Below are 24,174 nucleotides of genomic sequence, written 5' to 3'. Positions count from 1 at the left end.
TTCCTGGAATAGAAACATAATACAGATGCTGATTCTCTTAAATAAACCTGGGCCACCAACTGTGCTTATGTTGGTTAGTATTCTGTGTTTAAAGTACCATTTTTCTGCTCAGTTTTCTTCTCTTAAGAGGAATATTGAAATATAATATATAAGATTATTATTTTATAAGTACCAGGGGATTAGATCTCTGTGAATGATAAAGTTTAGCCTGTTTTCAAGGTGTAGGTGTTTTCAAGGTATCGGTAAATTTTAAAATTAAAAAATATAAGCAGAGTCTGTTTCATAATTAGATAAGAAGTTTAAACAGCAACTTAGTTTTTCACATGAAATGGTATAGTTAGAATTTTTTCAGTGCTAATGTCTTAATATATAGCACTAGCAGGCTATGAAATTAGGATAATTTGAATACTGCTTGAAGTGGCAATAATATGTAATTTTGACTTTGTATCATAACTAAAGTTTAAGTTAAATTCTCAATAACTTCAACTGTTAAGATCTTATTAGGAAATGACTTATCTTAGACATTTTAATATTTAATTAATACTGAGTGATTTCAGATTTTCTATTATAATAATATTCTTCCATCTTTTCTTGAACGATTTTTAAAATTCTTTATCTTGCTTAAGCCTCACAATATTTTGTGAGATTGATGGGGCAGGAAATATGTTATAAACAAATGAAGCACTGAGAAGCAAGATACCTACCTAAGGTCATCCCTTTATTTGATGACAGAGCCAGGAATGGTGCTGTTTACATCTTCCAGGATCATTTATGTATATGGTACGCCTTATAAACTTGGTGATGGCCGTGTAGTGACCATCAATGTTATAGGTACTTCCCCATGGAATTATTTTCTACAATAAAGTGAAAGGATCTACCCTATCTTAAGACTGAAGACAGAACATTTGATAGCTTGAATTGTTTCATATCTCAAATTTAGAAAAGAATGTATACAGTAACAGGAAATAAATATGGGACAATCATTCCTTTATTATCAGGTTTAGAGGCTGATTTCCAATATTTAGCTATCATTTTTATAGAAAATTAAAGTGGAAATGAAACAAAGTAGATAATAACATGTTACTTTTTACTAAGAAAAGAAAAACCCAAATGTCGTGTATTCTTTGGATTTACATATATCTCTCCATTTTTTATATATGTATATACATTCTGAATAAATGTAAATGTAATTTTTTTGTAATTACTAAAATAAAATCTGTTACAATAATTATTTTGTAACTGGCGCTTTATGTGAATTTTGAATTTGTTGCTAGTTTAGGTTGGTTATAACAGGCAACAGAATTTCTGTTGCTTTATGGTGCTGTCAGCTGCTGTTAATTTAAAGAGCTTGTGCTCATCAAATTATACTTTGATGTTTTTGAGACAAATATTTATGAAATATTTCAAGTGTCTTTGTACTTAATACTGTTCACCCCAAATAGCTCTGTCAAAACTTCATCACTTATCTTATTCACATCAATAAGTTTACCTTTTACTTGATATTATTTGAAATGTAACAAATGATACCAGATTATGTTTTGTCTGATTTACTTACTTTATAGATAAAAGTTGGTTAACCAGGTAGTTAAACAAATGCAGTAGTATAAATAAAATGCTCAATGTAGTATAAATAAAACAAATAAGTGTAAGGTATTCATTCTACACTTACCTTGAAAAATGTCTCTTAATAATTATGTACATATCTTTGTTATAGCCTTTGGAATTCTTGCTCTGATTATTTTAAATCATTTATGTTAATATATTTTTTCCCCTGATAAATTGGATGTGTGCTATCTATTCTAAATACACATTTATTGTAGATACTTTCTCTGCAGATCAGCTGGGATTTTAGAGGCTACGTAATTATTGATCGTGTCTTGCAATTGCTCTACTTGAGAATATGAGAACAATTTTTTCTGTTTTGTATATTTATTTTATTTTATTTTTATGTATGTATGTATTATTTTTTTTGAGACAGAGTTTTGCTCTTGTCACCCAGACTGGAGTGCAATTGTGTGATCTCAGCTCACTGCAACCTCCACCTCCCAGGTTCAAGTGATTCTCCTGCCTCAGCCTCCTGAGTAGCTGGGATCACAGGCACGTGCCACCATGCCTGGCTAATTTTTGTATTTTTAGTAGAGACGTGGTTTTACCATGTTGGCCAGACTGGTCTCAAACTCCTGACCTCAGGTGATCCGCCTGCCTGGATCTCTCAAAGTGCTGGGATTACAGGCGTGAGCCGCCGTGCCCAGCTCTGTTTTATGTTTTATTAATTATCTGTTCTGCAAGATGCTTTATAAGTATGATTCTACATAATCCTCATAACAAATGAGGTTTAGCTTTGGCATTTCTATACACATTATACAGATGAGGAAACTGTGGCTTAGAAAGTCTTCTATTCTTAGGAGGTGTATAGACCCAGACGTGTCTGTCTATGAAGGCCAGATTTTAGACACTATATCCCAGGATGATTTCTATTTCAGAATTATTGGCTAGTCAGAAGTACTGAATTAGAGTAAAGTCAGAATTGCACTATTTGACAACCTGGAGCTATAAAGAATATCATGATATGACTTTAAGATCATTACAATACAATTTAAAGGAATCAAATAGTTTGTGAAGGGCCTAGCAGAGTAGTGGCAGATCTAGTATTAGGTATTAAAATGTTAGCCAACTAGCTTGCTAGCAACTTTCATTTATTTAGGCTTTTAATTTTGGATTCAAAGGCTTGAGTACTGATATATTTGAGAACATTAAATAAGTCATACATTTCATGTTATATGCTCTTTATCCAAAAATCTATGTGTACAATTAATGAAATTTTCTTCTTTTTTAATACAGTGGAATGTATCCTGCTTTCATCTTGGAGTTCACCTGTGTGGCTTGGATTTATCACAGTAGCATTTGTCTTCAATCTGTGTGTTAACTAGAAATCAAGGAAAGACATGAGGAGATTTGTTTACTGCAAGGTGGTTCTAGCCACTTCACTGATGTGGGTTCTTGTTGATGTCTTCTTACTGCTGTACTTCAGTGAATGTAACAAATGTGATGACAAGAAGGAGAGATCTCTGCTTCCTGCATTGAGGGGTAAGTGCTTATGAAGCAAATATTGTTTTTATAGAGATAAGTGGTGCCTTGACAAAATAAGAAACTTCAGAATCAGAAGAGTTTTGCCTTAGTGAGTTAGAAGAGCATTTTGGCAGCACTATTAATGCGTGTTTAACCATGGAGAAGTTACTTTACCTTTCTTGGTCTTAGGTGTCTTCTTGGAAATAATAAGAAGAGTTAGCTAACCTCTAAGATACTGTTCAACCTAACAAATTCTGGTGTTCTGTGACTGTATGAAAAGGACAGTTTAGTGAACGTTCAAACTGGGCAGAATTTTAAATCTAGGCTGCTAGAAGCCAAAAGCCTTTAAAGACCAAGCACATAACATAAAACGGAAAAACTACTAAAGTGAGACAGGTGGCGATTTTAGCAAACGAACTGTGCATGAATGACACCACTAAAGACTTCCAAAACAGTTGAAATAAAACAACCAATTTTTAAAACAAAACACATGGTGGTATGCAGATTTGCCAGATTGCTGGCTGTATGTTAAGTGAAAAAGATAATTTCAAGTATACTATAAAATTACTTTAATTCAGTATTTTCCTCTTGAGGGACCAGTTTCAAAGACGAAATATGAATGTAAACATAATAATTTGTATGAATGGTTATTTATCAAGTAAAGCCATAGAGATTTGTTTTCTGTGAAGTTATTCCAGTTTTCTCTATGCTTTCTTTTTTGTTAACTTCAAGATCTATAAATATATTTCTAAAGTATTCCTAGAAAATTCAATACTTCTAAAATATGTAAGAGTACTCAAAATTAGTTTTATTCTCATTGAACTAACATATTCTCTGTTTGGCAAAAGTTTTCTGCATAAATATGACAAAAACCAAGCTTCAATTGAAGTTTGATGACATGTTTGTACCTTTTGGAAAAGTGAATCTAAATTATCAAGTTGAGATTTACATTTATTTAATGAATATGATCTGCTTTTAATGTTATAGATATTTTTGAGATATTTATTGAACAAAATAATAAGCAGAATCTCATTAACACTATCAGGTTATATGAAATTTAGGGAAACAGAAGAGCATTTCCAAAATCTAATTTTTGTTCAAAGAGTACTTTAGACATGTTGAGTTTGCTTTAGATTGCCAGTCAAAGATTACTTTAGACATGTTGAGTTTGCTTTAGATTAAAAAAATACTCTTATTCATTTAGAGAAATTCTGAATTGCTTTCTTGTCTTTTAAAACGGAACTTACATTTTAGATTTTGACTAATACAAATAATTAAAAAAAATTTGGAAGTGACTGATGCTAGACCCATTTAGGTAATTTGCATGCATGTTTTTATGCCTTTATACTTCAGTTATTCTGAGAGGGGAACATTGTAAGTCCATGTTTTTGACAAATGAACGTGGGGAATGATTTGCTGATCGTTAGTTAAAACCCCAGAATTCATCAGCCTTCTCAGCTTCTTTGTCAGATCAGTTGAGTTGCTGCTTGGCTGAATGTAGAAAAGTGTTTTTGATGGATTACATCAGTTTGGAATGATCACTCTGTGATTTGTTGAAGGAAACCATCTAGGTTGGTCACACACAAAAAATGTTATAATCTGATTCAGCAAAACTTTGATAGCCTTTTCTGCAAGTAACAAAAAGGTACGGTTTTGCTGATTTATGTCCTTAATGCTCCTTAAGTCTTAAATCTCAAAATGTGAAATTTAACAATGCAAGGCAAAAATAACTTTTCCTTGTACTTAAATTGTAAAATTAAACATTGTTCTCTTTGTTTATAAGACTTGTTATTTTACTTCATTCAGGTTGTTAAAAAATATAGACTTGGTGGCTAACAAAGAACAGACATTTATTTCTTACAATTTTGAAGGCTGGGGATTCCAAGATGAAGGTGCTAGCCTAGCAGATGTAATGTCTGATAAGGGCCTGTTCCTTATAAAGAGCTGTCTTCTCACTAACCTCACTAGGCAGAATAGTTGAGAAATCTCTCTGGGGCATATTTTATAAGGGCACTAATTGCATTCGTGAAGGTTCTACCTTCATGACTTAATCACCCTGCAAAGGCCCTATCTCCTAATATCACTTTGAAGGTTAGGATTTCAGTATAAGAATTTTGCAGAGACACAAACATTCAGTACATTGTACTACTTTAAAGTTTTATATTAATACTATTTGTCTTGAATCAATGGAAAATAGACTTGAGGGTTTTAATTTCATTTTCATTTGTCACTTATTATTTCAGAATTTTACTTTAGGAATTTGCACCTTGTTTTCAAAATATTTTATTTGTAAGCAGATGATGCTGTGCAAAGTGTACCTAACTGAAATTTTCACATTTTAGGCCTGCTAAAAACAGGCTTTTTTACTAAAAAAGATCCTTCTGGACCTGTGCATCTCCATTATTAAAGCAAAGGTTTTGGAGTAGGCAGTTTCTAAGTTCCCTTGTATGTCTAAATTTTACACAATTCCTAAGGACCCAATATTAACATACACTATTAATGAATTTTTGAGGTATTTTCATTCATTCATTCATTCATTTATTATTTATTAAGTTCTTACTCTATGCAAATCCTGGGGATATAACTGAGGTCCCTGATGTTTGGGACATAAGGGAACAAGGCTCCCACCTGCCATGGAGCTTAAAGCCAAATATATAGTAGACATTTTTCTCTTTCTGTATGTATTTATGTGACTGTGTGTGTGTGTGTGTGTGTTTAATCATGTGCCATATAATGATTTTTTGTTCAACAACTGACTGCATATATGATGGTGATCCCATAATATTTTAAAGTAATGATCACTGATGTTGAGTTTTTTTTTTTCATATGATTGTTGGCTACATGTATGCCTTTGTTTGAGGAGTGTCTGTTCATATATTTTGCCCACTTTTTAGTGGGTTTTTTTTTATTGTAAATTTGTTTTAAGTCCCTTATAGATGCAGGATATTAGACCTTTGTTAGATGTATAGATTGCAAAAATTTTCTCCCATTCTGTAGGTTGTCTGTTTACTCTGTTGTTAGTTTCTTTTGCTGTGCAGAAGCTTTTTTGTTTAATTAGATCCCATTTGTCAATTTTTGCTTTTGTTGCAATTGCTTTTGGTGTCTTCATCATGAAATCTTTGTCTGTGCCCATGTCCTGAATGGTATTGCCTAGGTTGTCTTCCAGGGTTATTATAGTTTTGGGTTTTACATTCAAGTCTTTAATCCGTCTTGAGTTAATTTTCTATATAGTGTAAGGAAGGGGTCCAGTTTCAATTTTCTGCATATGGCTAGCCAGTTTGCCTAGCACCATTATTGAATAGGGAATCCTTTCCCCATTGCTTATTTTGGTCAGGTTTGTCAAAGATCAGATAGTTGTAGGTGTGCAAACTTATTTCTGGGTTCTGTATTCTGTTCCATTGGTCTATATATCTGTTTTTGTACCAGTACCATGCTGTTTTGGTTACTGTAGCCCTGTAGTATAGTTTGGTGTCAAGTAGCATGATGCCTCTAGCTTTGTTCTTTTTGCTTAGGATTGCTTTGACTTTTGGGCTTTTTTTGGTTTCATATGAATTTTAAAATAGTCTTTTCTATTTCTGTGAAGAATGTTAATGGCAATTTAATGGGACTAAAAAAAAAGTTCAACATCACTGATTATTAGCTAATTGCAAATCAAAGCCACAATGAGATTCCATCTCACGCCAATCAGAATGGCTATTATTAAAAAGTCAAAAAATAACATATGCTGGCAAGGTTGTGGAGAAAAAGGAGCACTTCTTTCCTGTTGGTGGGAGTGTAAATTAGTTCAACCATTGTGGAAGACAGTGTGGTGATTGATTCATCAGAGACCTAAAGACAGAAATACTATTCAACCCAGCAATCCCATTATTGTATATACCCTAAGGAACATAAATTGTTCTATTATAAAGAGACATCCATGCGTATGTTCATTGCAACACTATTCACATTAGCAAAGACATGGAATCAACCTAAATGCCCATCAATCATAGGCTGGATAAAGAAAATGTGGTACATATACACCATGGAATACTATGCACCATAAAAAAGAATGAGATCATGTCCTTTGCAGGGACATGGATGGAGCTGGAGGCAGTTAGCCTTAGCAAACTAATGCAGGAACAGAAAACCAAATAGCTCATGTTCTCACTTATAAGTGGGAGCTAAGAAGTGAGGACACATGGACACGTAGACAGGAACAAAACACACTAGGGTGGAGGGCAGGAGAAGAGAGAAGATCAGGAAAAATAACTAATGAGTACTAGGCCTAATACCTGGGTGATGAATAAGTGTGTACAACAAACCCAAGTGACACATGTTTACTGATGGAACAAACCTGCACATGTGCCCCTGAACTTAAAATAAAAGTTAAACAAATTATAACATTTTACTGTACCTTTTCTGTGTTTGGATCTGTTTAGATACACAAATACAATTGTGTAACATGTTATACAAGTTTGTAACCTAGGAGCAATAGGCTATACCATACAGCCTAAGTGTGCTGTAGGCTATACTATTTAGTCTTGTGTAAGTACATTCTATGATGTTTGCACAATGATGGCATCGCCTAGTGATGCACTTCTCAGAACACTTCCCCATCATTATGCAACGAATGACTGAATATATATTCAACTAAAAAGGAAAAGTAAGTTAGAAATGATTATAAAACATAATTGATATTAGGATCAGGAAGAAGAGGACACTGGATCTAGAGTATTAGATAAAATTTCTCAAGCCAGGCATGGTGGTGTGTGCCTGTAATCCCAGGTACTTAGAAAGCTGAGGTGGAAGGATTGCTTGAGTTCAGGAGTTTGAGTCCAGGCTGGGAAATATAGTGAGACTTCATCTCAAAAAAGAAAAAAAAAGAAAAAACCTTCACAAAGGCTGTAACATTAAAATTGAGGTTTACAGCATAAGAGTAGGAAATAACTAGTGAAAAGCAAAAAAATACTACAATCCTAATAGAACGATAAAGATTCCAGAAAGCCCAGGATACTTCTAAAGGAGAAAAATACAGAGTGGGGATGTGACAAGTAACAGCTCTTAAAATTTAGTGTAATTAAGGCTATATAATTGGAACAGAGAAGCACAGGGGGAGACAAATTGTCTAAAGGAAGAAAATTAGCCCTCTGATGGTGAACCACATGTGTACATATGTTTGGAACATTGTGTATATGACAGGAGAGGCACTGCAGATGAGTGGGGAAAAGAGAGGCTGTTCAATAAATGGAACCGAGAATAAAGTGGCAATCCATGTGGAAAGAGATGAAATTGGATGCCTAACTCATGTCATGAAGTTTGGATTTAGGACTTCAATGTCAAAAACAAAACTAAAACTTTAGCAGAAAAATATTTAGACATCTGTAAGACCTTGGAATAAAAAAATTCTTAAAACATAAAAAAATTACCGCAAAAAATAATTGATAAATTTGACTATGTTAAACTTGAGAAAGTTAGTTCATTCAAATGTACCTTAAAGAAGGTAAAAAGAGAAGTTAAAAATCATAGAATATATATAAAGCAAACACAACTGACAAATTATTAAGTACGTGTCAGTAACTTCATTGTTATATATATCAAGTATATATAAAATTTTTCTGTAATTAATAAGAAAAGCCCAAATAACCCAACAGAAAAAAATGGGCAACAGAACTGAAGTGACACTTCATAGAAAATGGAACAAATATAGCAAATAAATTTGTGAAGAAATAATTAACATGAGCTTTACTTGGAAAAATGCAGATCAAGGCTACAGTGATATATCACTTATATTTAGTCAGTTGGCAAAAACTATAAATGGCTGATAATACCAATTGCTAAAGGTGATGTGTCTCTACATTTTTATAATAACTTCAGATAACAGTTGGGCATTATCTCTGAAATCTGAAGATTCATATGTAACTCAGCACTTATGGTCATATACCCAAGAAAATTTCTTTCACATAAACAAAATATCCATAGCACAACAATTCATAAAAATAAAGCCTGAAAATAATCCATAGATCTATTAATGGAAAAGTTGATTAATAAATGTTGGTATATCAATACAAGGAGCTCTTATATAGTAGTTTAATAGTTACAATGAATGCACTTCAGAGACTTCCATCAACATGATTGAATCTTGAACATATAATAGTAAATACAAAAACTACCTATTGGGTACTATGTTCACAGCCTGTGTGACGGGATAATTTGTACCCCAAACCTGAGCATCACACAATATATCCATGTAACAAACTTGCACATATACCCAGAATCTAAAATAAAATTATAAAAAGAAAAAAGTTGTATCCTTCAAAGATTATATACAGTATAATACTGCTTAAAACACTAAAAACAACTAAAATTTAAAAATGTAGTATTTAAGAATATAGAAAAATACAAGAAAACTTTACAAAAGCCTAAAAAGCCTAATTATGAATATGGGAATTAGGATGTTGTCTGTCATGTGTACGGGAAATTGGGGTATGAGATGGGGGTGAAAATTTTGACTGAATGTAGGGTATTATTACAGTCCTAGATTTGATTCGGATATGGGTTTGATGTGTCTTTTTCTCTATGTGGATAACTAAATAAGTGAATAAGATACACTGAATGGATTTTAAAAGTGGGAAGGCACTGAATGGACTTAAAAATCAAAGCAAACAGGGTAAGAGTTGTGTCACAGAACGATTACTGTGGATACAATGTAGAGAATGGATTAGGGAAGAGCTATTCTTTCCAGGAGGACTGGGTAGGAGTCTGTGGCAGTATTCCATGTATTCTGTGAGGGAAATGATGTCTGCTTAGAGCAAAATAGTGCAAAGTGAGGTGTGAGAGGAGTAGGTAAAACCAAGAGGCATTTAAGATATGAGATTAAGAGAGCTGGATTGCTTGCTTGATTCTGGCAGGTGTAGGAGAGGGGAGTGTCAAGGTCAAGTCTCCGGATTTTTGCAGGAATTTGTTTGATCCAATTTCCTGAGAGAAGGAAGGATGTAGGAGATGATTTGAGGGTGGACTTTGAGTTTGTTTTGGACACGTTGAGTTTGAGATGCCTGTTAGGGCTCTGAAAGGAACTGTTCAGTAGGAAGTTGGCTATATCCTCAAACTCTAAATATCAAACTTGAAAAAACAGTCACTTTAATGGACATTTTTCTAAAATGGATTACATTCTCATCTCCTTTTTTTAAAGTGAAGTTTATGGACTATAATGGAATCTTTGTTACAGAGTCAGTATTATCATTTTACACATCAATTATTGAATGATGCTGTAAAAAAGAAATGATTTCAGGGACTTTATGGGAGCATGTATATCTATTCCAATATTAGATACAGACCCATGAACGCTATTTGTTTTTCTGTTTTTTAAAGGACTGCTCTTGGGTAACATAAGTACTTGTTACGGGATGATATTAACCCTTTTGTGCCACTCTGATGCCACCTGGAATTAAAGTGCACTAAAAACATTTCTGACCCCTAAATGGTATAGAATACTAAGTGCTGCTACTCCCAATTTGGCAGAGTTAGAATAGGTATTTGGGAGAACAGGTATTTAAAAAGCCCAATGATGCCACAGTGCACCTGCAAACACTTTGTGGAAATTTGAGGGCGTGTGGTAGGTTTGCATGGGCATTATGACATAGTGGATCCTTGTCCTGGCTCCCCCACTCATGGCCTATATTCTCAGGCAAGTAGATTGATCTCTCTGGGCCTCAGTTGTAATATGTAATATGAAATGAATATGAATCATGATTTTTAAAATCATGCCAGTCCAAAGTGAATGATTATATGTTTCTAGCTTTAAGAAAATAAGCCTATAGAAAACCAGCTATTTTATTATCTAGCTTTTGGTTAGTCTATAGATAATACTTGGTTTGAGCTGAGAAATGGTCATACAGAGAAGACAAAATGGGAAAGGATCTGCTTAGAAACTCCAGAGGTTTCTTATCATCACAGAGGGTAAACGGGATATGATGTTATGGTATGTATCAGCCAGAGTTATCTAGAGGGACAGAACTAATAGGATAGCTGTATATATAAAGGGGAGTTTATTAAGGAGTATTGACTGACACAATCACAAGATGAAGTCCCACAATAGGCTGTCTGCAAGCTGAGGAACAAGGAAGCCAGTCCGAGTCCCAAAACCTCAAAAGTAGGAAAGCTGACAGTGCAGCCTTCAATCTGTGGTTGAAGTTCCAACAGCCCCTGGCAAACCACTGGTGTAAGTCCAAGAGTCCAAAAGCTGAAGAACTTGGAGTTCAATGTTCGAGGGCAGGGAGCATCCAGAATGGAAGAAAGATGAAAGCCAGAAGACTTAGCCAGTATAGTCCTTCCATGTTCCTCCGCCTGCTTTTATCCTAACCACGCTGGCAGCTGATTAGATGGTACTCACTCAGATTGAGGGTGGGTCTGCATCTCTCAGTCCACTGACTCAAATGTTAGTCTCCTTTGGCAATACCCTCACAGATACACCCAGGATCAATACCTTGCATCCTTCAATCCAATCAAGTTGACACTCAATATTAATTATCACATGATATTCTAGAAGGGAAGGAAACCTACTTTCTTTGTCTTATTCTGAACCTTAAACATATGACATATGCACAGAAAATGAAATGAAATTTACTTGAAAAAAGGGAAAATAGCAAAGCAAAAATTTCTGATTCTATAGAAAAAAGATACATTAGTCAATAATAATAACACAATAATAATTTTAAGTATTAACTATTCTAAATTATTTACAAGTGCTACAACTAACACTACAAGTGTTAGTAGATTCTCACAAAAAAATCTGTAAAGTTGGCATTATTATTATTATTATTTTACATGTGAGGAACTGAGACAAAGAGAGGGTAAAGAGATCTGCCAGAACGTTTACAACCAATGGAACGAGCTTTGGTTATTATAGTGTAAGTTCACAAAATGATTCTGTCATCAGTAAATACCAGTTTGCATTGGAATTCAAGTACTGTGTTTTCATTTGGATACCAGTGTACAGATACACATTCTGAAAACTCCGTGCTTTGCCTTTATTCTCAGAGACTCTCTATACCCTCCAGGTCTCCCTAGCCTGTAGGATGTGTAAATCTCAGCCAGGAAAATATTTACTAGTGATCATTCTGCTTGCAGATAATTAGTAAGACAGTTATCACCTTCTCTGGCATTTTAAGTTGCTCTTATTCACTTTTGTCCCTCAGACTTCCTCAATGCTGCTCTGAATTGGGGGAAATCAAGAAAATGAGTGGAATTGCTGACCAATGACTTCAGTTCAAAACCTTTACATTTTTCTTGGTGCTGCCAGGAGGCTAAGGTTTCTTCTCATAAATCCAGGGAGACAGATGGCCTTGCTCTCTTACAAGGCTGTTGTGTCAGCCTTTTCTTTTTTTGTTTTTTAAATTATCTCCTCCTTATAGCCATGCACTCATTTATTAAACAGCAAATGTTTGTTGATTTTGTCTGATTAATCTTTGGTGCTTTGGGGGAGAATTCCTATGTTTACATAAGGGAAAACTAAAGACTGGTGAATTAAAGCATAAAACTAACAGCAAATTTTAAAAATATATGGCTTCATCTTTTGCAAGATAAGTAGAGTGTATGATTGATTAAAATGCATTGTCAGTATTGGAATTGTCCTTAAAAAATTATAATGACCACTGGAATGTTGAGATTATAATATTTATAATTGTAAAACAGTGGAATATACCAACACGATTGATTTGGATTAAGGGCATATATGTCCCAGATAATTTTCAATCAGTTCTATATACGGTTTCCCAAAATTAATAGGCCTTATAAAATTTTGACCTCTGATACTTGCTTTGCTCTTTCATACTCTTATCCACAATTCACTCTGACCCTTCTGCTCTTCTACAAGGGCATAGTAATGTCAGGAATAACAATTAATTATAATCAATATCATAATTTATTTATTTTAATAAATAATTATAGCTATAATAATAATTTATTATAATAAATAAATAATGAAAAATTATTAGGTTTACTGTGCTAGGTGCTTTACAAGCATTATTTTGAGTAATTTTAAAAGCAGCATTAAAAGGAGGTACTATTATTATACCCATTTACAAATGAGAAACTGGGCTATGGAAAGGTTATTTTAATTCCACAAGGTTACAAACCTCTAGTAAGAAGGAAGAAAGGACTCACAGCTGGTTTGTCAGACTTTTGAGCCCATGTGTTGAAACAGTAGACTGTGTTGTGCCCCTGACCTAGGCATGCCTAGACTCCTGTTTGCCAAAGTAATCATAACATTTATATACTATGTATGAACTATTTATACAAACAGGAGTATTTCTGGTGGACGTAGAAAGAGGTGGCCACTGACTTTGGGTAAAAAAAAAAAGTCTTATTTAATAGAAAAGTGAAAAGTACCTTTGCCAGGCTCACCTAGCCTTATTTTAGACTAGCAGTTTTCCCTTTATTGAGTCTCTAGAGCATACTGATTAATTTAGATTGCAGTTTTTCTCAGCAGTGAGTTTTGGGGTCAACCTAACAAGTCTTAGAAAAAATGGTTAAAAATTGAAAGCAATAGTGAAACACCAACTTTTCCCCAAAGCTTAATAAAAATATTTGATACCATTCATTCATTCAGTAGAGGTACTGGAGATTTGATGTGTTCGTAAATAATACATTACAAAACAGAAAGTGGTACCTGCTGTAAGAGAAGCACCAAATAAACTTGCATAAGAGTTAGGAGGCCTTGAAATATATGAGTTTTATGGACATTTGAAAATTGGGAGGGAAGAGATAGCAGAAGGAAGTGAAGTACCAGGAGAAACATGTTGCCTTTCCCAAAGTATGGATATAAGAAATCAGTGAATTAGTTGATAGGAGCAGAATCAGTCATAAAAGGGTTTCTAGATTTTAGGTTGAACATCAAGAGAAAGATTTTAAAGGACTGAGTGCTGGGGAAAGGAATTTTAACCTTGTTCTTTAGGAAAAGGGATCATTGATGGTTTCTCTAAAAAAAGTGTGGATTTGATGCAGGACTGGCAAGCCCCAGAGTGGATCTTAGCCTGTAAAGGTTCTCAGTTTTGCCCAGAGGTGGAAGAAAACAGTTTTATTGAACAGTGTTACAGCTCTGGTGGGGTTACTGCTCTGTGACTGCCAAGGAGTGCTTGCCCACCTCCACTCTCATCTGGCTGAGAACATCCAGCTGACTACAATTCCACTGACTTGAAGTCCTCTGGCTCTGGGGGCCCTACCAAGGGACACGATGGACCCGAAGCAGGCAGCACACTACCCTAGCATTGGTACAGGACAAAATAAGAGCTTGGCCATTGACACTGCCTTCGGCACACCCTGACAAAAAAGGTGGGATACAAAACAAAACCCAAAATCCGTAGGCCAAAGGGAATGGAGTTGGGCAAGTACCTGCCCACCTCAAAACCCTTCTAAGCAAAAACCAAAAGCCAAAATGAGGTTACACACTGAGGAACACCAATAGCATAGAATTAAGTTATGTTGGGAGAAAACACTGTTCCCCCAGACCTCTAAGACAAAACACTTTAGCATTAGGCCACAACAGCAGTCATAATCAGAGGAAGAAAACTCAAAGGAGCCGACAAAAAAACTAATGGAGAGAGCTACATGAATCTCAGAAGCTTTCAAAAGAAGTAGATCACAGGATTGAAAATAAAAATTTCTGGTAATTTAGCAAATTAATACCTTAAGAAAATTTGGTTCAGACATAGAGACTATTTTCTAAAAAGCCTGTTATAGACAGTTTCCTTTTAATACTTCCATACATTCTCCTTTACAAACTTTTCAAGACTTATGCAGATCATCTCTAACATTCTAGAATGTTCTGACTTGTCCTATGCTGCCTATTTCTTAAATAACCAGTCATTTTACTCTAGGGCAAGAATTTACTATACGAGATCCCTTCTCTTATAAAATTACTCTTTCTTTATATCATTCCTTGCAAAATAATAATAAATCTTCTATTCATGATGTTCTCTACATCTCTCTTTTTTACTCACTGGTTCCCTTATATTTTGAACCTCCCCTTTAATAACTACCAAATTAGACAAAATTATTTTTCCCAAAAAAGAATACATTTCTTTGGCATGTTTTATGTAAACCTAGGAAGGAAGAAATCCTAAACTGCCCACCAGACACTGGCATTCTATAGATAAGAATCATTCTATCATTTTAAGACATTAAACCACATAATAAGATCACTATTTAAGTATCTATTCCATTCTTTCACTTTTGACAGTTTTATGTAGACTATTTCCAAGAACCAAGTTGCTATGCAAATCTAGTCACCATTTAAAGCCATTTTAACCATTTTAAAGCCTGTATCAGTGATTTACCAAAGTAAAAATCTTAATGTCAAATTTCAGAAGACGTAACATTATCTTCAAACTAATACACTTTGACTAGTCATTTAATTTATGAAGATTATAAACCAATTTGATAGCATGCTAGGCAAAATATGTATCACGATACTTGTATATATGCCTAAACAAACACATTAAATAAAGTTACCTACACAAGACAACTGGATTCAAGTTATTTACAAAATTGGGTCCATCTACTTGGCCAAATTTTGTTTGCCTCAGTAGGTATGAAAACAGGAAGAGGCAGGGAACGGGATCCAATAGCATCAAATAAGAAAGGGAGGTAGCAGACAGCATTGCTCAAGGGGAGACCCTGGAGACCCTGAGCTACCAAAGAGCGCAGCCAGCAGTGGAGTCACTGAAGAAAAATGTTCAGGCAGCTGCTTGTCTGCCACTGTGGGAAGCCATCTGCAGGGACAACGGTCCAAGACTCCCAGTAAACTTACTTGAGCAAGGCAGTTTGTGGGGGCTAGTGGAAGAAGGTTAGCTCTAGAATTGATGGAGAGCTTTTTTCCTGTCTCTTACCAGGGACAGTTAGGACATGCTTATTGCCAAGGGCCCTCTTGCTTATAGTAGGTGCACTGATTCTGGCCCAAGGGCAGGCAAGTTTGGGGCTCTTGTCTAGGCATCCCATCCCAGATGCCAATTTCGTAACATTTTCTCATGATAGATAACTCTTAGGGGGCAGGGGACTTAGGCAACTGTTAACAATTGTACTTTTTGTCTATTTCTTTTTTTTTTTTTTTCCTATTGCCCTGAGATAGTTCTCTAACTGTGCCATAATTGACTGGCTTACCCGTATACTTTTTCCTTTGCTTTTTTCCCACAGCAGAGCAAGTAGATAACACTATTTGTAAGTCATGATGAGTTAAATCAAAGAACATGGTCAACTTAACAAAGTCCTGTATACACTTTACTGGATTTTCTGAAAACTTTCCATGTTTCTCCTTGTGTAAAGCCAAATTAGACATAGAAAATGGCACATGTACTCTTAAATATTCCCTAACTTCCATTAGGTACCTCCTGCAATGGACACAGGTTTGACTTTAGGAGCTGGTATGGGGCTGACTCCTGGTGGTATTGGTTGGGCTTACTTTCTAGGGCAGCAAGGGGTATAGGCTGAGGCTAGTTGGATAAGGATGAGGTGTGCCTGATGTCCTTGGGGTACAGTCCTTCATTAGAGAACTGGTGGGACCCCCCCAACCCACTCAGAGTTGGGAGACTGAGGAGACCCTGGCAGGGGAGTCGGCCTCCAAGGGGAGGCAGCTGGGAGGGGATCCTTTAGGCATGAATTTCTGTTGCCTGGAAGTAACATGAGCCAGTAAAGGTCCATAAAAGCCTGTACATAAGGGATCTCTTCCCATTTTCTTTCAGTTTTAGAAAAGAAGTCTAATTGTAAAGTATCATTGTAACATATAGAACCATGTTTAGGCCAAATGTGTTGGTTTGCCAATTTGTGTTGAACGCAAATATTATTGCCATACTAAATGAGTTTCTTCTTCTTTTAGCCAAATTTAAATTTGCTCCATTGGCCTAAAAGATACCCCAGTGGTGGGTCCTCTGGGATGCTTTCTGTTGTACCCATGTCTAGTAAGGATCTCTACAGAGGGTTTTGGTTAGCCTAAGTTTAGTAAATGCCAAGTTGCTTTTTCCCTTTTACATTCCCACTTTTCATATGTAGCAAGGTGTTGCAAATTAGATTATAAGCTACAAAAAGGCAGTGGGATATTGAACTTAAATTCCACAGGGAGAGGGTTACACAGAAAGGGAGGATAAACAAATGGCTGTGGAAGAGAGAAAGGAAAGGGTAAACAGCGTTGCCCAAGGGGAGACCTCAGAGGCCCTGAATTGCAGGAGAATTTACCCAGTAGTGGAGACACCAAACACAAAAATATCTGGATGGCCACTTCTCTGCTGCTGTAAGTGGCTGTCCATCAGGCCAGGGGCCTAGGAACTCCCAGTTCCTTTGGCCAAGAGGGGCTTGAGCAAGGCACTTGTTAGACGGCACATAGGAAGGGACTTGCAGCTGGCTGTTAGGAAAATAATACTTCTAACTCTAGGGCAGAAAAAGGCAAGACCAATATTCCCCTAGGGGGAGGGGCTATAACCCACCATACTAGAAAGAATGTCAGTGCTGAAAATCCCAGAGCATGTGGGGGTTGGCCAAAAATACTAATGCTGAAAACCCAGAGTTACTGAGTGTCAACGAATGAGGGTCCCCTCACCAAATGCTGAAAACCTTGGGGCAACCAGGGGGCAGCCAACAGTGAACCCAAGACCAAGTTGGGGTCACAGAACACTGTGACTCTGGCATCCCAGAGTCAACACAACAGGGGACCTCTAACAACCAAGTGTCCTGCGTTAATTGTCCACTCACAATTAACAGAAAGTTTAAAGCAAATGTAAGACTGCACATGAAACACATTTTAAGGCATAAATCATTGAAGAAAATGAAACAAATGGTGGAGCAATAAAATGGAGTTAGAAGACAAAGGACTTGGAGAAGGGGTGACAAGGACGTGTTTCACGGCACCGAAACTGTGAGGAACTGACAACTTAGCCAAAGACTTTTATTCCCTAGCTTTACCAAATATTATGAAAGGAAGGGCAGAGGGGATACCACCCATTCAGCAGAAATGGCACAGACTGTGGGACCTGGTGAAGATCTCTCCAGGATACCTCAGCTTGGGTGAGTTCGGCAGGGCTGCCTCAGAGGGAGAGGCCTGCACCAATTTGGTAACCCACCCATTACTAGTCGGAGAGGTGGGCCCCACACAAGCCAGATGGCACTATGGCTGCCTCCCACCAATGGACTTTACTTCTGGGGTGGGAGAGGCCTGTACAGGCAGGTAACTGACAGGGCTGCCTGTCAGAGAGTTGGGCCCCACACAAAGCAGACACCATCACAGCCGTCTCACCAATGGGCTCAGCTGCCACAGTGGGAGGGGCCTGCATGGCCAGTAACCCACCGGGCTGCTGGTCAGAGAGGCAGGTGTCACATGAGGCAGCGCACTATGGCCGCTTGTTCATCTGATCAGCTCCACTGCCTGCCAGGGAAAATAATGGCTCTGAAAAGAGCTTTGGTAGTGACAGACCTCAAGTGTTACAACTCTGTTTTGCTGCCTCTCCAATCCTCAGTCTGCTGATCACTTTTTGCCAAAATTGGCTCTGCTGATCACTGTCCCATTAATCCTGCCAACTGCTGCTTCGCTGATTGCTGACTGCTGCCTCATTAATCACCCATTGCCATCTTCTGTCTTTGCCCCATGTTGGGTGCCAAGCTGATGCAGGGCAGGAGAGCCCCCGAGTTGAGCTTAATCCATGAGGATTCTTGGCTTTGCCCAGGAAAGAATTCAAGGGCAAACCAGAGGTAGAAGGAAACAGCTTTATTGAACAGACAGTGTTATAGCTCTGGTGGCGTTGCAGCTCTGTGACTGCTCCTGCAGAGCAGGCCCATCCCATAGACAGAGAGTAGCAGCCAGGGCTGTTTTGCAGTCACATTTATACCCATTTTTAATTGCATACAGATTAAGAGATTAAGGAGTGGTTTATTCAGGGAAGGGGTAGTAATCATTGGGTCATTGCCATGGAAAGGGTCAGCAACTCTGGGGTATCGCCATGGCAATGGTAAATTGACATTGGCAGTGGTGGGAATGTCTGAGTGAAAGCTTCTTTTTACCTGGCCTGTTTTAGCTAGTCCTCAATCTGGTCCAGTGTTGGAGGCCTGCCTCTGTAGTTGAGTCTTGCCTCCTATCTTAGATTGATTATTTGCTGATGTTTATAATACAATAGCACTAAAACATTTTAGTATTTATTTAAATAAAGATTCATACTGAAGTTTTATTCATTAATTAAAACCACTCAAATTAATAACTAAATGGAATACTGTCATTTAAAATTTTTACTTTACAAATTAATTGGTAGGAGAAAGATTTTCATCCTGTAAAACTGAGTTTAGATATTAGTTTTAAAGGTAACTACTCAAGTCCAAATTCATAAAAATGTATACATCAAATATGTATATTTTTGTATATCAATTATACCTCAATAAAGTATAAAAAAGTAACTACTCAAAAATCTTTACTCATGTAGTATAAGTTGAGACAACTTATCCAAGAAACATTACTTGAATACTGATTGTGACAAAGCCTGGGGATAGAAAGAGAAAGAATACATATTTTTGTTTTCATGTTTAGCGGGGAAGAAAGGAATTTGGAATTAAGTGAATGAAATGTCAGCACATCAATGCTGTACTATTAGGAGGAGAGAGACTATATGAAATTAAGACCAAAAAATCAATAGGATGCTATCTGTCCTTTGAAGGCAAGGCCCAATATTCTTTTTTTGTGATATTGAACAGCATATTCTACGCAAATAATAAGTTATTACAGCAATGTAAATATCAGGCAGATATTTTCATTCACGTTTATATAAGGCAAATGCATTAGTTAGTGTAAAGGGAGGTACTATATAATAATAAAGGTAACAGTCTATCAAGAAGACATAACAATTTTAGACATGTATATGCAACACCCTTTATATAAAATTAGGAAAAAATAGAATTACAATGAAAAAATTAGCAGACCCAACTTCATAGTTGAGTATGTAGCAAAATGCTTTCAAAAATTAATAATCTTTAAAAAAATGGAAATAAAAGCTATAGAAAACAAAATTCACAAGCTTGAAGATCAAATTTTCAATTCCACAAATACTTGATTGATTAGAGAGTGGCTAACAAAACTGTTTACCAAATTGTCCACCAATAAAATGGGAATGGACAAATTTTATCTCTACTCAGTAGAAATTATTGTAATTAAAGGGCTATGTTGTACAGAGACAACTGGCTATAATAGAATTTTGTCCACTTCTATCTTCATCACCTAAAAAAGTGCCTGGCTTATAGTGGGTGCTCACTTAACAATTGCTGATTGAATAATGAATGCAAGATAAGTTTGGTACTGTTTTCATGATCATAGAGTAGCCAGTTTATGTATATGATTAAGAAACTTGATGTAACTTCATTATCATGGCCCAAATAGGCTTAAAAAATTGTTTACCTTACACACAACCCAAGCGTAGAATATTTTCTTGTGTCTCTTCTTGGCCCATATAATTTGATTTATAGCCCAGATTGGGCAAATTTATAGTCTGGAGATGATATTTTTTCCTTCAGAACCTGCCTTATGTCACATTGTATATACTTTCACTGTCTCCACGATATACAGAGGTTTTCATAAGATCATTGCATATTTACATTGTAGTAGTCAATAAGTCAAGAGAGTAAAGCGAGTTCTAGATGGAATGGACATATCATGTGGAGTATGTGGAATTAATCAGTACATGGATGACTCAGCAGGAGCACTCATGAAAATAAGATTGAGGAACTTTGAAAAAGATGGAGATAGGTGGTATGTTTGACTTATGTGTAAAAAGCAGCTAATAAATGGAGACAATAGCAAATGAAAATAATAAAGTAATAATGGAAAGTTTTAAGAGTGAAAAATTCAATCAGAAAGGAAAACTACTGAGAGTAAGGTGATTACGTTGTAGAACAGAACTCATGGTTTAGCCAATAAGTAAAACTCCATGTAAGTATAGCTTTGGGAATAATTAAGGAACTTATTTCCAGAATCATCTTTATTAAGGTATATTATAAAAAGCTCCATTTTAATTTTACAGTTTCATGAGTTTGGACAAATCGATCCCAGATTTAATCTCACAATCATGAATTCCCCTGCACAATGTCCCTCATACCTCTAGGCAGCCCATTCCTCCACTTGAGGCCTGATAACCACTGATCGGGTTTTTGTGATTATTGATTACTTTTGTCTATTCTTAAAAGTTGAATTGTACTACTCAGCATTAAGTGTTTTGAGATTAATCATGTTATTGGGTGTATCAGCGGTTCTGTTGCATAAAAATATTCTGTGGTATTGTTTCTTTGTTTCATGCTGCTATAACAGAACACGTGGGACTGGGTAATTATTAAAGAACAGAAATTTATTTCTTACACTTCTGGAGGCTTAGAAAGCCAAGATCAAGGTGCAGGCAGGATTGTTCTCTGGTTCCAAGTTGGTGCTTTGTTGGTTTGTTCTCCAAAGAGGAGGAGCATTGTTGTCTTTATGTGCCACTATAAATCCTATTAGTAGTGGCATTAATTCTATTAATTAGAACAGAGGTCTTACTATCTAAACATTTAAAAGTCTTCACCTCCCTATACCTCCATACTGGGGGTCAAGTTTCCAACATACAAATTTTGGGGAAACATTTAGGCCATAGCATATGGATGGAGTACAATTATCTTTATTCTTGCACTGGCTAGTGGACATTTAGGTCGTTTCCATCTTTTCATTATTATGAATAAAGCTGTTACATTCATACACAAGTCTTTGTGTGGACATATGTTTTCACAACTCTTGGGAAAATACCAAAGGATGGAAGTGCTGAGTCATATGCCAAGTGTATGTTTAATTTTGTGAGATACTGCCAGTCTGTTTTCCCAAGTTGTTAGACTATTTTCTATTCCCATCAGCAATGTAGGAAATATCTAGTTACTTCACATCCTTGCCAACACATCATAGCCAGAATTTTAAATTTTAGCCATTTTACTGAGTCAATTGTGGTATCTCATTGTGACTTTAACTTGGATTTCCTGATAACTATTGATACTGAGCATCAATTTCTCTCTCTCTCTCTGTCTCTCTCTCTCTCTCTCTCTCTGTGTGTGTGTGTGTGCGTGTGTGTGTGTGTGTTCGGCCAGACTTGTTTTATGAACTGTCTGTTCAATCTTTTGTTCATTTTAAAAATTGGATTGCCTGTGGCTTGCCTTTTTACTCTTCTAAATGGGGTCTATGAGAGAGCAGAAATGTTTAACTCTGATGAAATCTAACGTATTTTTTTATGCTTCTTTTATTGTTCTAGCTAACAAATCTTTTCCAATGCCAAGGCCGTGAAAATTCTTTCTGGAAGATTTATGGTTTTAGACTTTAAGATTGGATTTAATTTTGGTGTAGAGGATGAGGAGGGTCAAAGTTCCTTTTTTTTTTTTTTTCTTCCAAAAGAAACCCTCCATTCATTCAAAAATATATGCCCCTCGAAGATAAGAAAGGCATGAGTTTTAGAAATAAGAACAGCATTTTTGGCCAGGTCCCAGTGACTCATGCCTGTAATCCCAGCACTTTGGGAGGCCAAGGGAATTGCTTGAGCTCAGGAATTTGAGACCAGCCTGGGCAACATGGCGAAAACCCATCTCTACAAAAAATACAAAAATTAGCCAGCCATGATGGTGCGTGCCTATAATCCCAGATACTTGGCAGCCTGAGGCACAAGAATCACTAGAACCCAGGAAATGGAGGTTGCAGTGAGCCAAGATCATGCCACTGCACTCCTGCGTAGGATACAGAGCAAGAATCTGTCTCAAAGCAAAAAAAGGAACAGCATTTTCATATATTTCTCAGTACTCTCTTATACGTTTTTCTATTGCTAATGTGAATAATTTAGTTATGAATACTGAGGTTTATTTTTTAAAATTCATAATGTATTATACGTAATGATATAAAATTCATTAGATAACTTGAAAAATATGTAATTGTTACAGACTGAATCTTCTCTAGATAGTTCATTGAAGGATAATGAAAAATATATTTTGTTAAATTTCTTTCAAAAAAGTACTATTTATTTTTCTTAATAAAATTAATATTCATTGTAGAAAAAATAAAATATAAATAAAAATGAAGAAGAAAATTAAATTTGAATTCCACCTAGATATTGCCCTCACAGTAAAATGAAATTTACTTTTTAAATTAATATATTATGGGAATTTTGTCTTTCATAAGATATTCTTTAAAAATATGGTTTTAATGGCCACATAATATTTTATCATATGTCTATATGGTAGTATTCATAACTATTTGTCATGAATTTTCATGTAGATTGCACCCAACTTTTTACCACTGAATAATGTTATTATAAATATTTTTACGGAGTTATCTTTCAAAATGTGACTAATTTTTTACGTAATGGAAAGTATGTTTCAATATTTTTATGGATACATAACAGTTTTACATATTTATGAGGTACATGTGATATTTTGATACAAGCATACAGCGTGTAATGATGAAATCAGGGTAATGGAGATATGTATCACCTCAAGCATTTATGATTTCTTTGTGTTAGGACCATCCCAATTCCTCTCTTCTAGTTATTTTTAAATATACAATAAATTATTGCTAACTGTACTTGTCCTGTTGTACTACCAAACACTATTCCTTTGATCAAAAGTGTATTTTTGTACTCATTAACTAATTTTTCTTTTCTACCCCTACCACATTACCCTTCCCAGCTTCTGATAACCATCATTCTACTCTCTATCTTCATGGAATCAATTTTTTTTAACTCCCAAATGTGAGTGAGAAAATTTAATACTTGTTTTTCCATGCCTGGCTTGTTTTATTTAAGAGAATCTCCTCCTGTCAGAGGAGAATCTGCGAAGGGACAAATGACAAATTCTGCCATTCGTGATTATATGTAAAGAACAGGAGGGTCTTGTTTTTTGGTTGTTTCATAAATCCTTTCTTTTATTCTTCTTAATGTTTTTCTTTATGGATACGTAATTTTATTTGGTAGAAAGTTTTAATTTCTTGCTATTTGTTTTTTGTGTATCTATTTTAGGTTATGCTTTGTGGTTACCATAAGACTTGTAGATAATATCTTATAATCAATGATTTTAAAGCAATGACAACTGTACTCTGGTCACAATGAAAGGGAA

The 24,174-nt window shown here is 35.7% G+C and overlaps 1 protein-coding gene across 13 annotated transcripts in view; it reads left to right on the top strand.

The window, feature by feature from the left end:
- GALNT13 (polypeptide N-acetylgalactosaminyltransferase 13) overlaps positions 1-24,174 on the top strand; it is a 613,915-nt gene that overhangs the window by 73,623 nt on the left and 516,118 nt on the right. For all 13 annotated transcript variants that reach the window (XR_010122466.1, XM_055292091.2, XM_063646025.1 and 10 more), the window contains exon 3: positions 2,842-3,087. Coding sequence is in view for 12 of the 13 variants with exons in the window: in XM_055292091.2 (XP_055148066.1) it covers positions 2,946-3,087 (142 nt within the window). In the remaining variant the exon portion in view is untranslated. The remainder of the gene's footprint in view (positions 1-2,841; positions 3,088-24,174) is intronic.

Source organism: Symphalangus syndactylus, chromosome 9 (genome assembly GCF_028878055.3).
Source record: "Symphalangus syndactylus isolate Jambi chromosome 9, NHGRI_mSymSyn1-v2.1_pri, whole genome shotgun sequence".
In the NCBI taxonomy this organism is placed as follows: domain Eukaryota; kingdom Metazoa; phylum Chordata; class Mammalia; order Primates; family Hylobatidae; genus Symphalangus; species Symphalangus syndactylus.
This window is presented reverse-complemented; position numbering and strand designations above follow the sequence as displayed.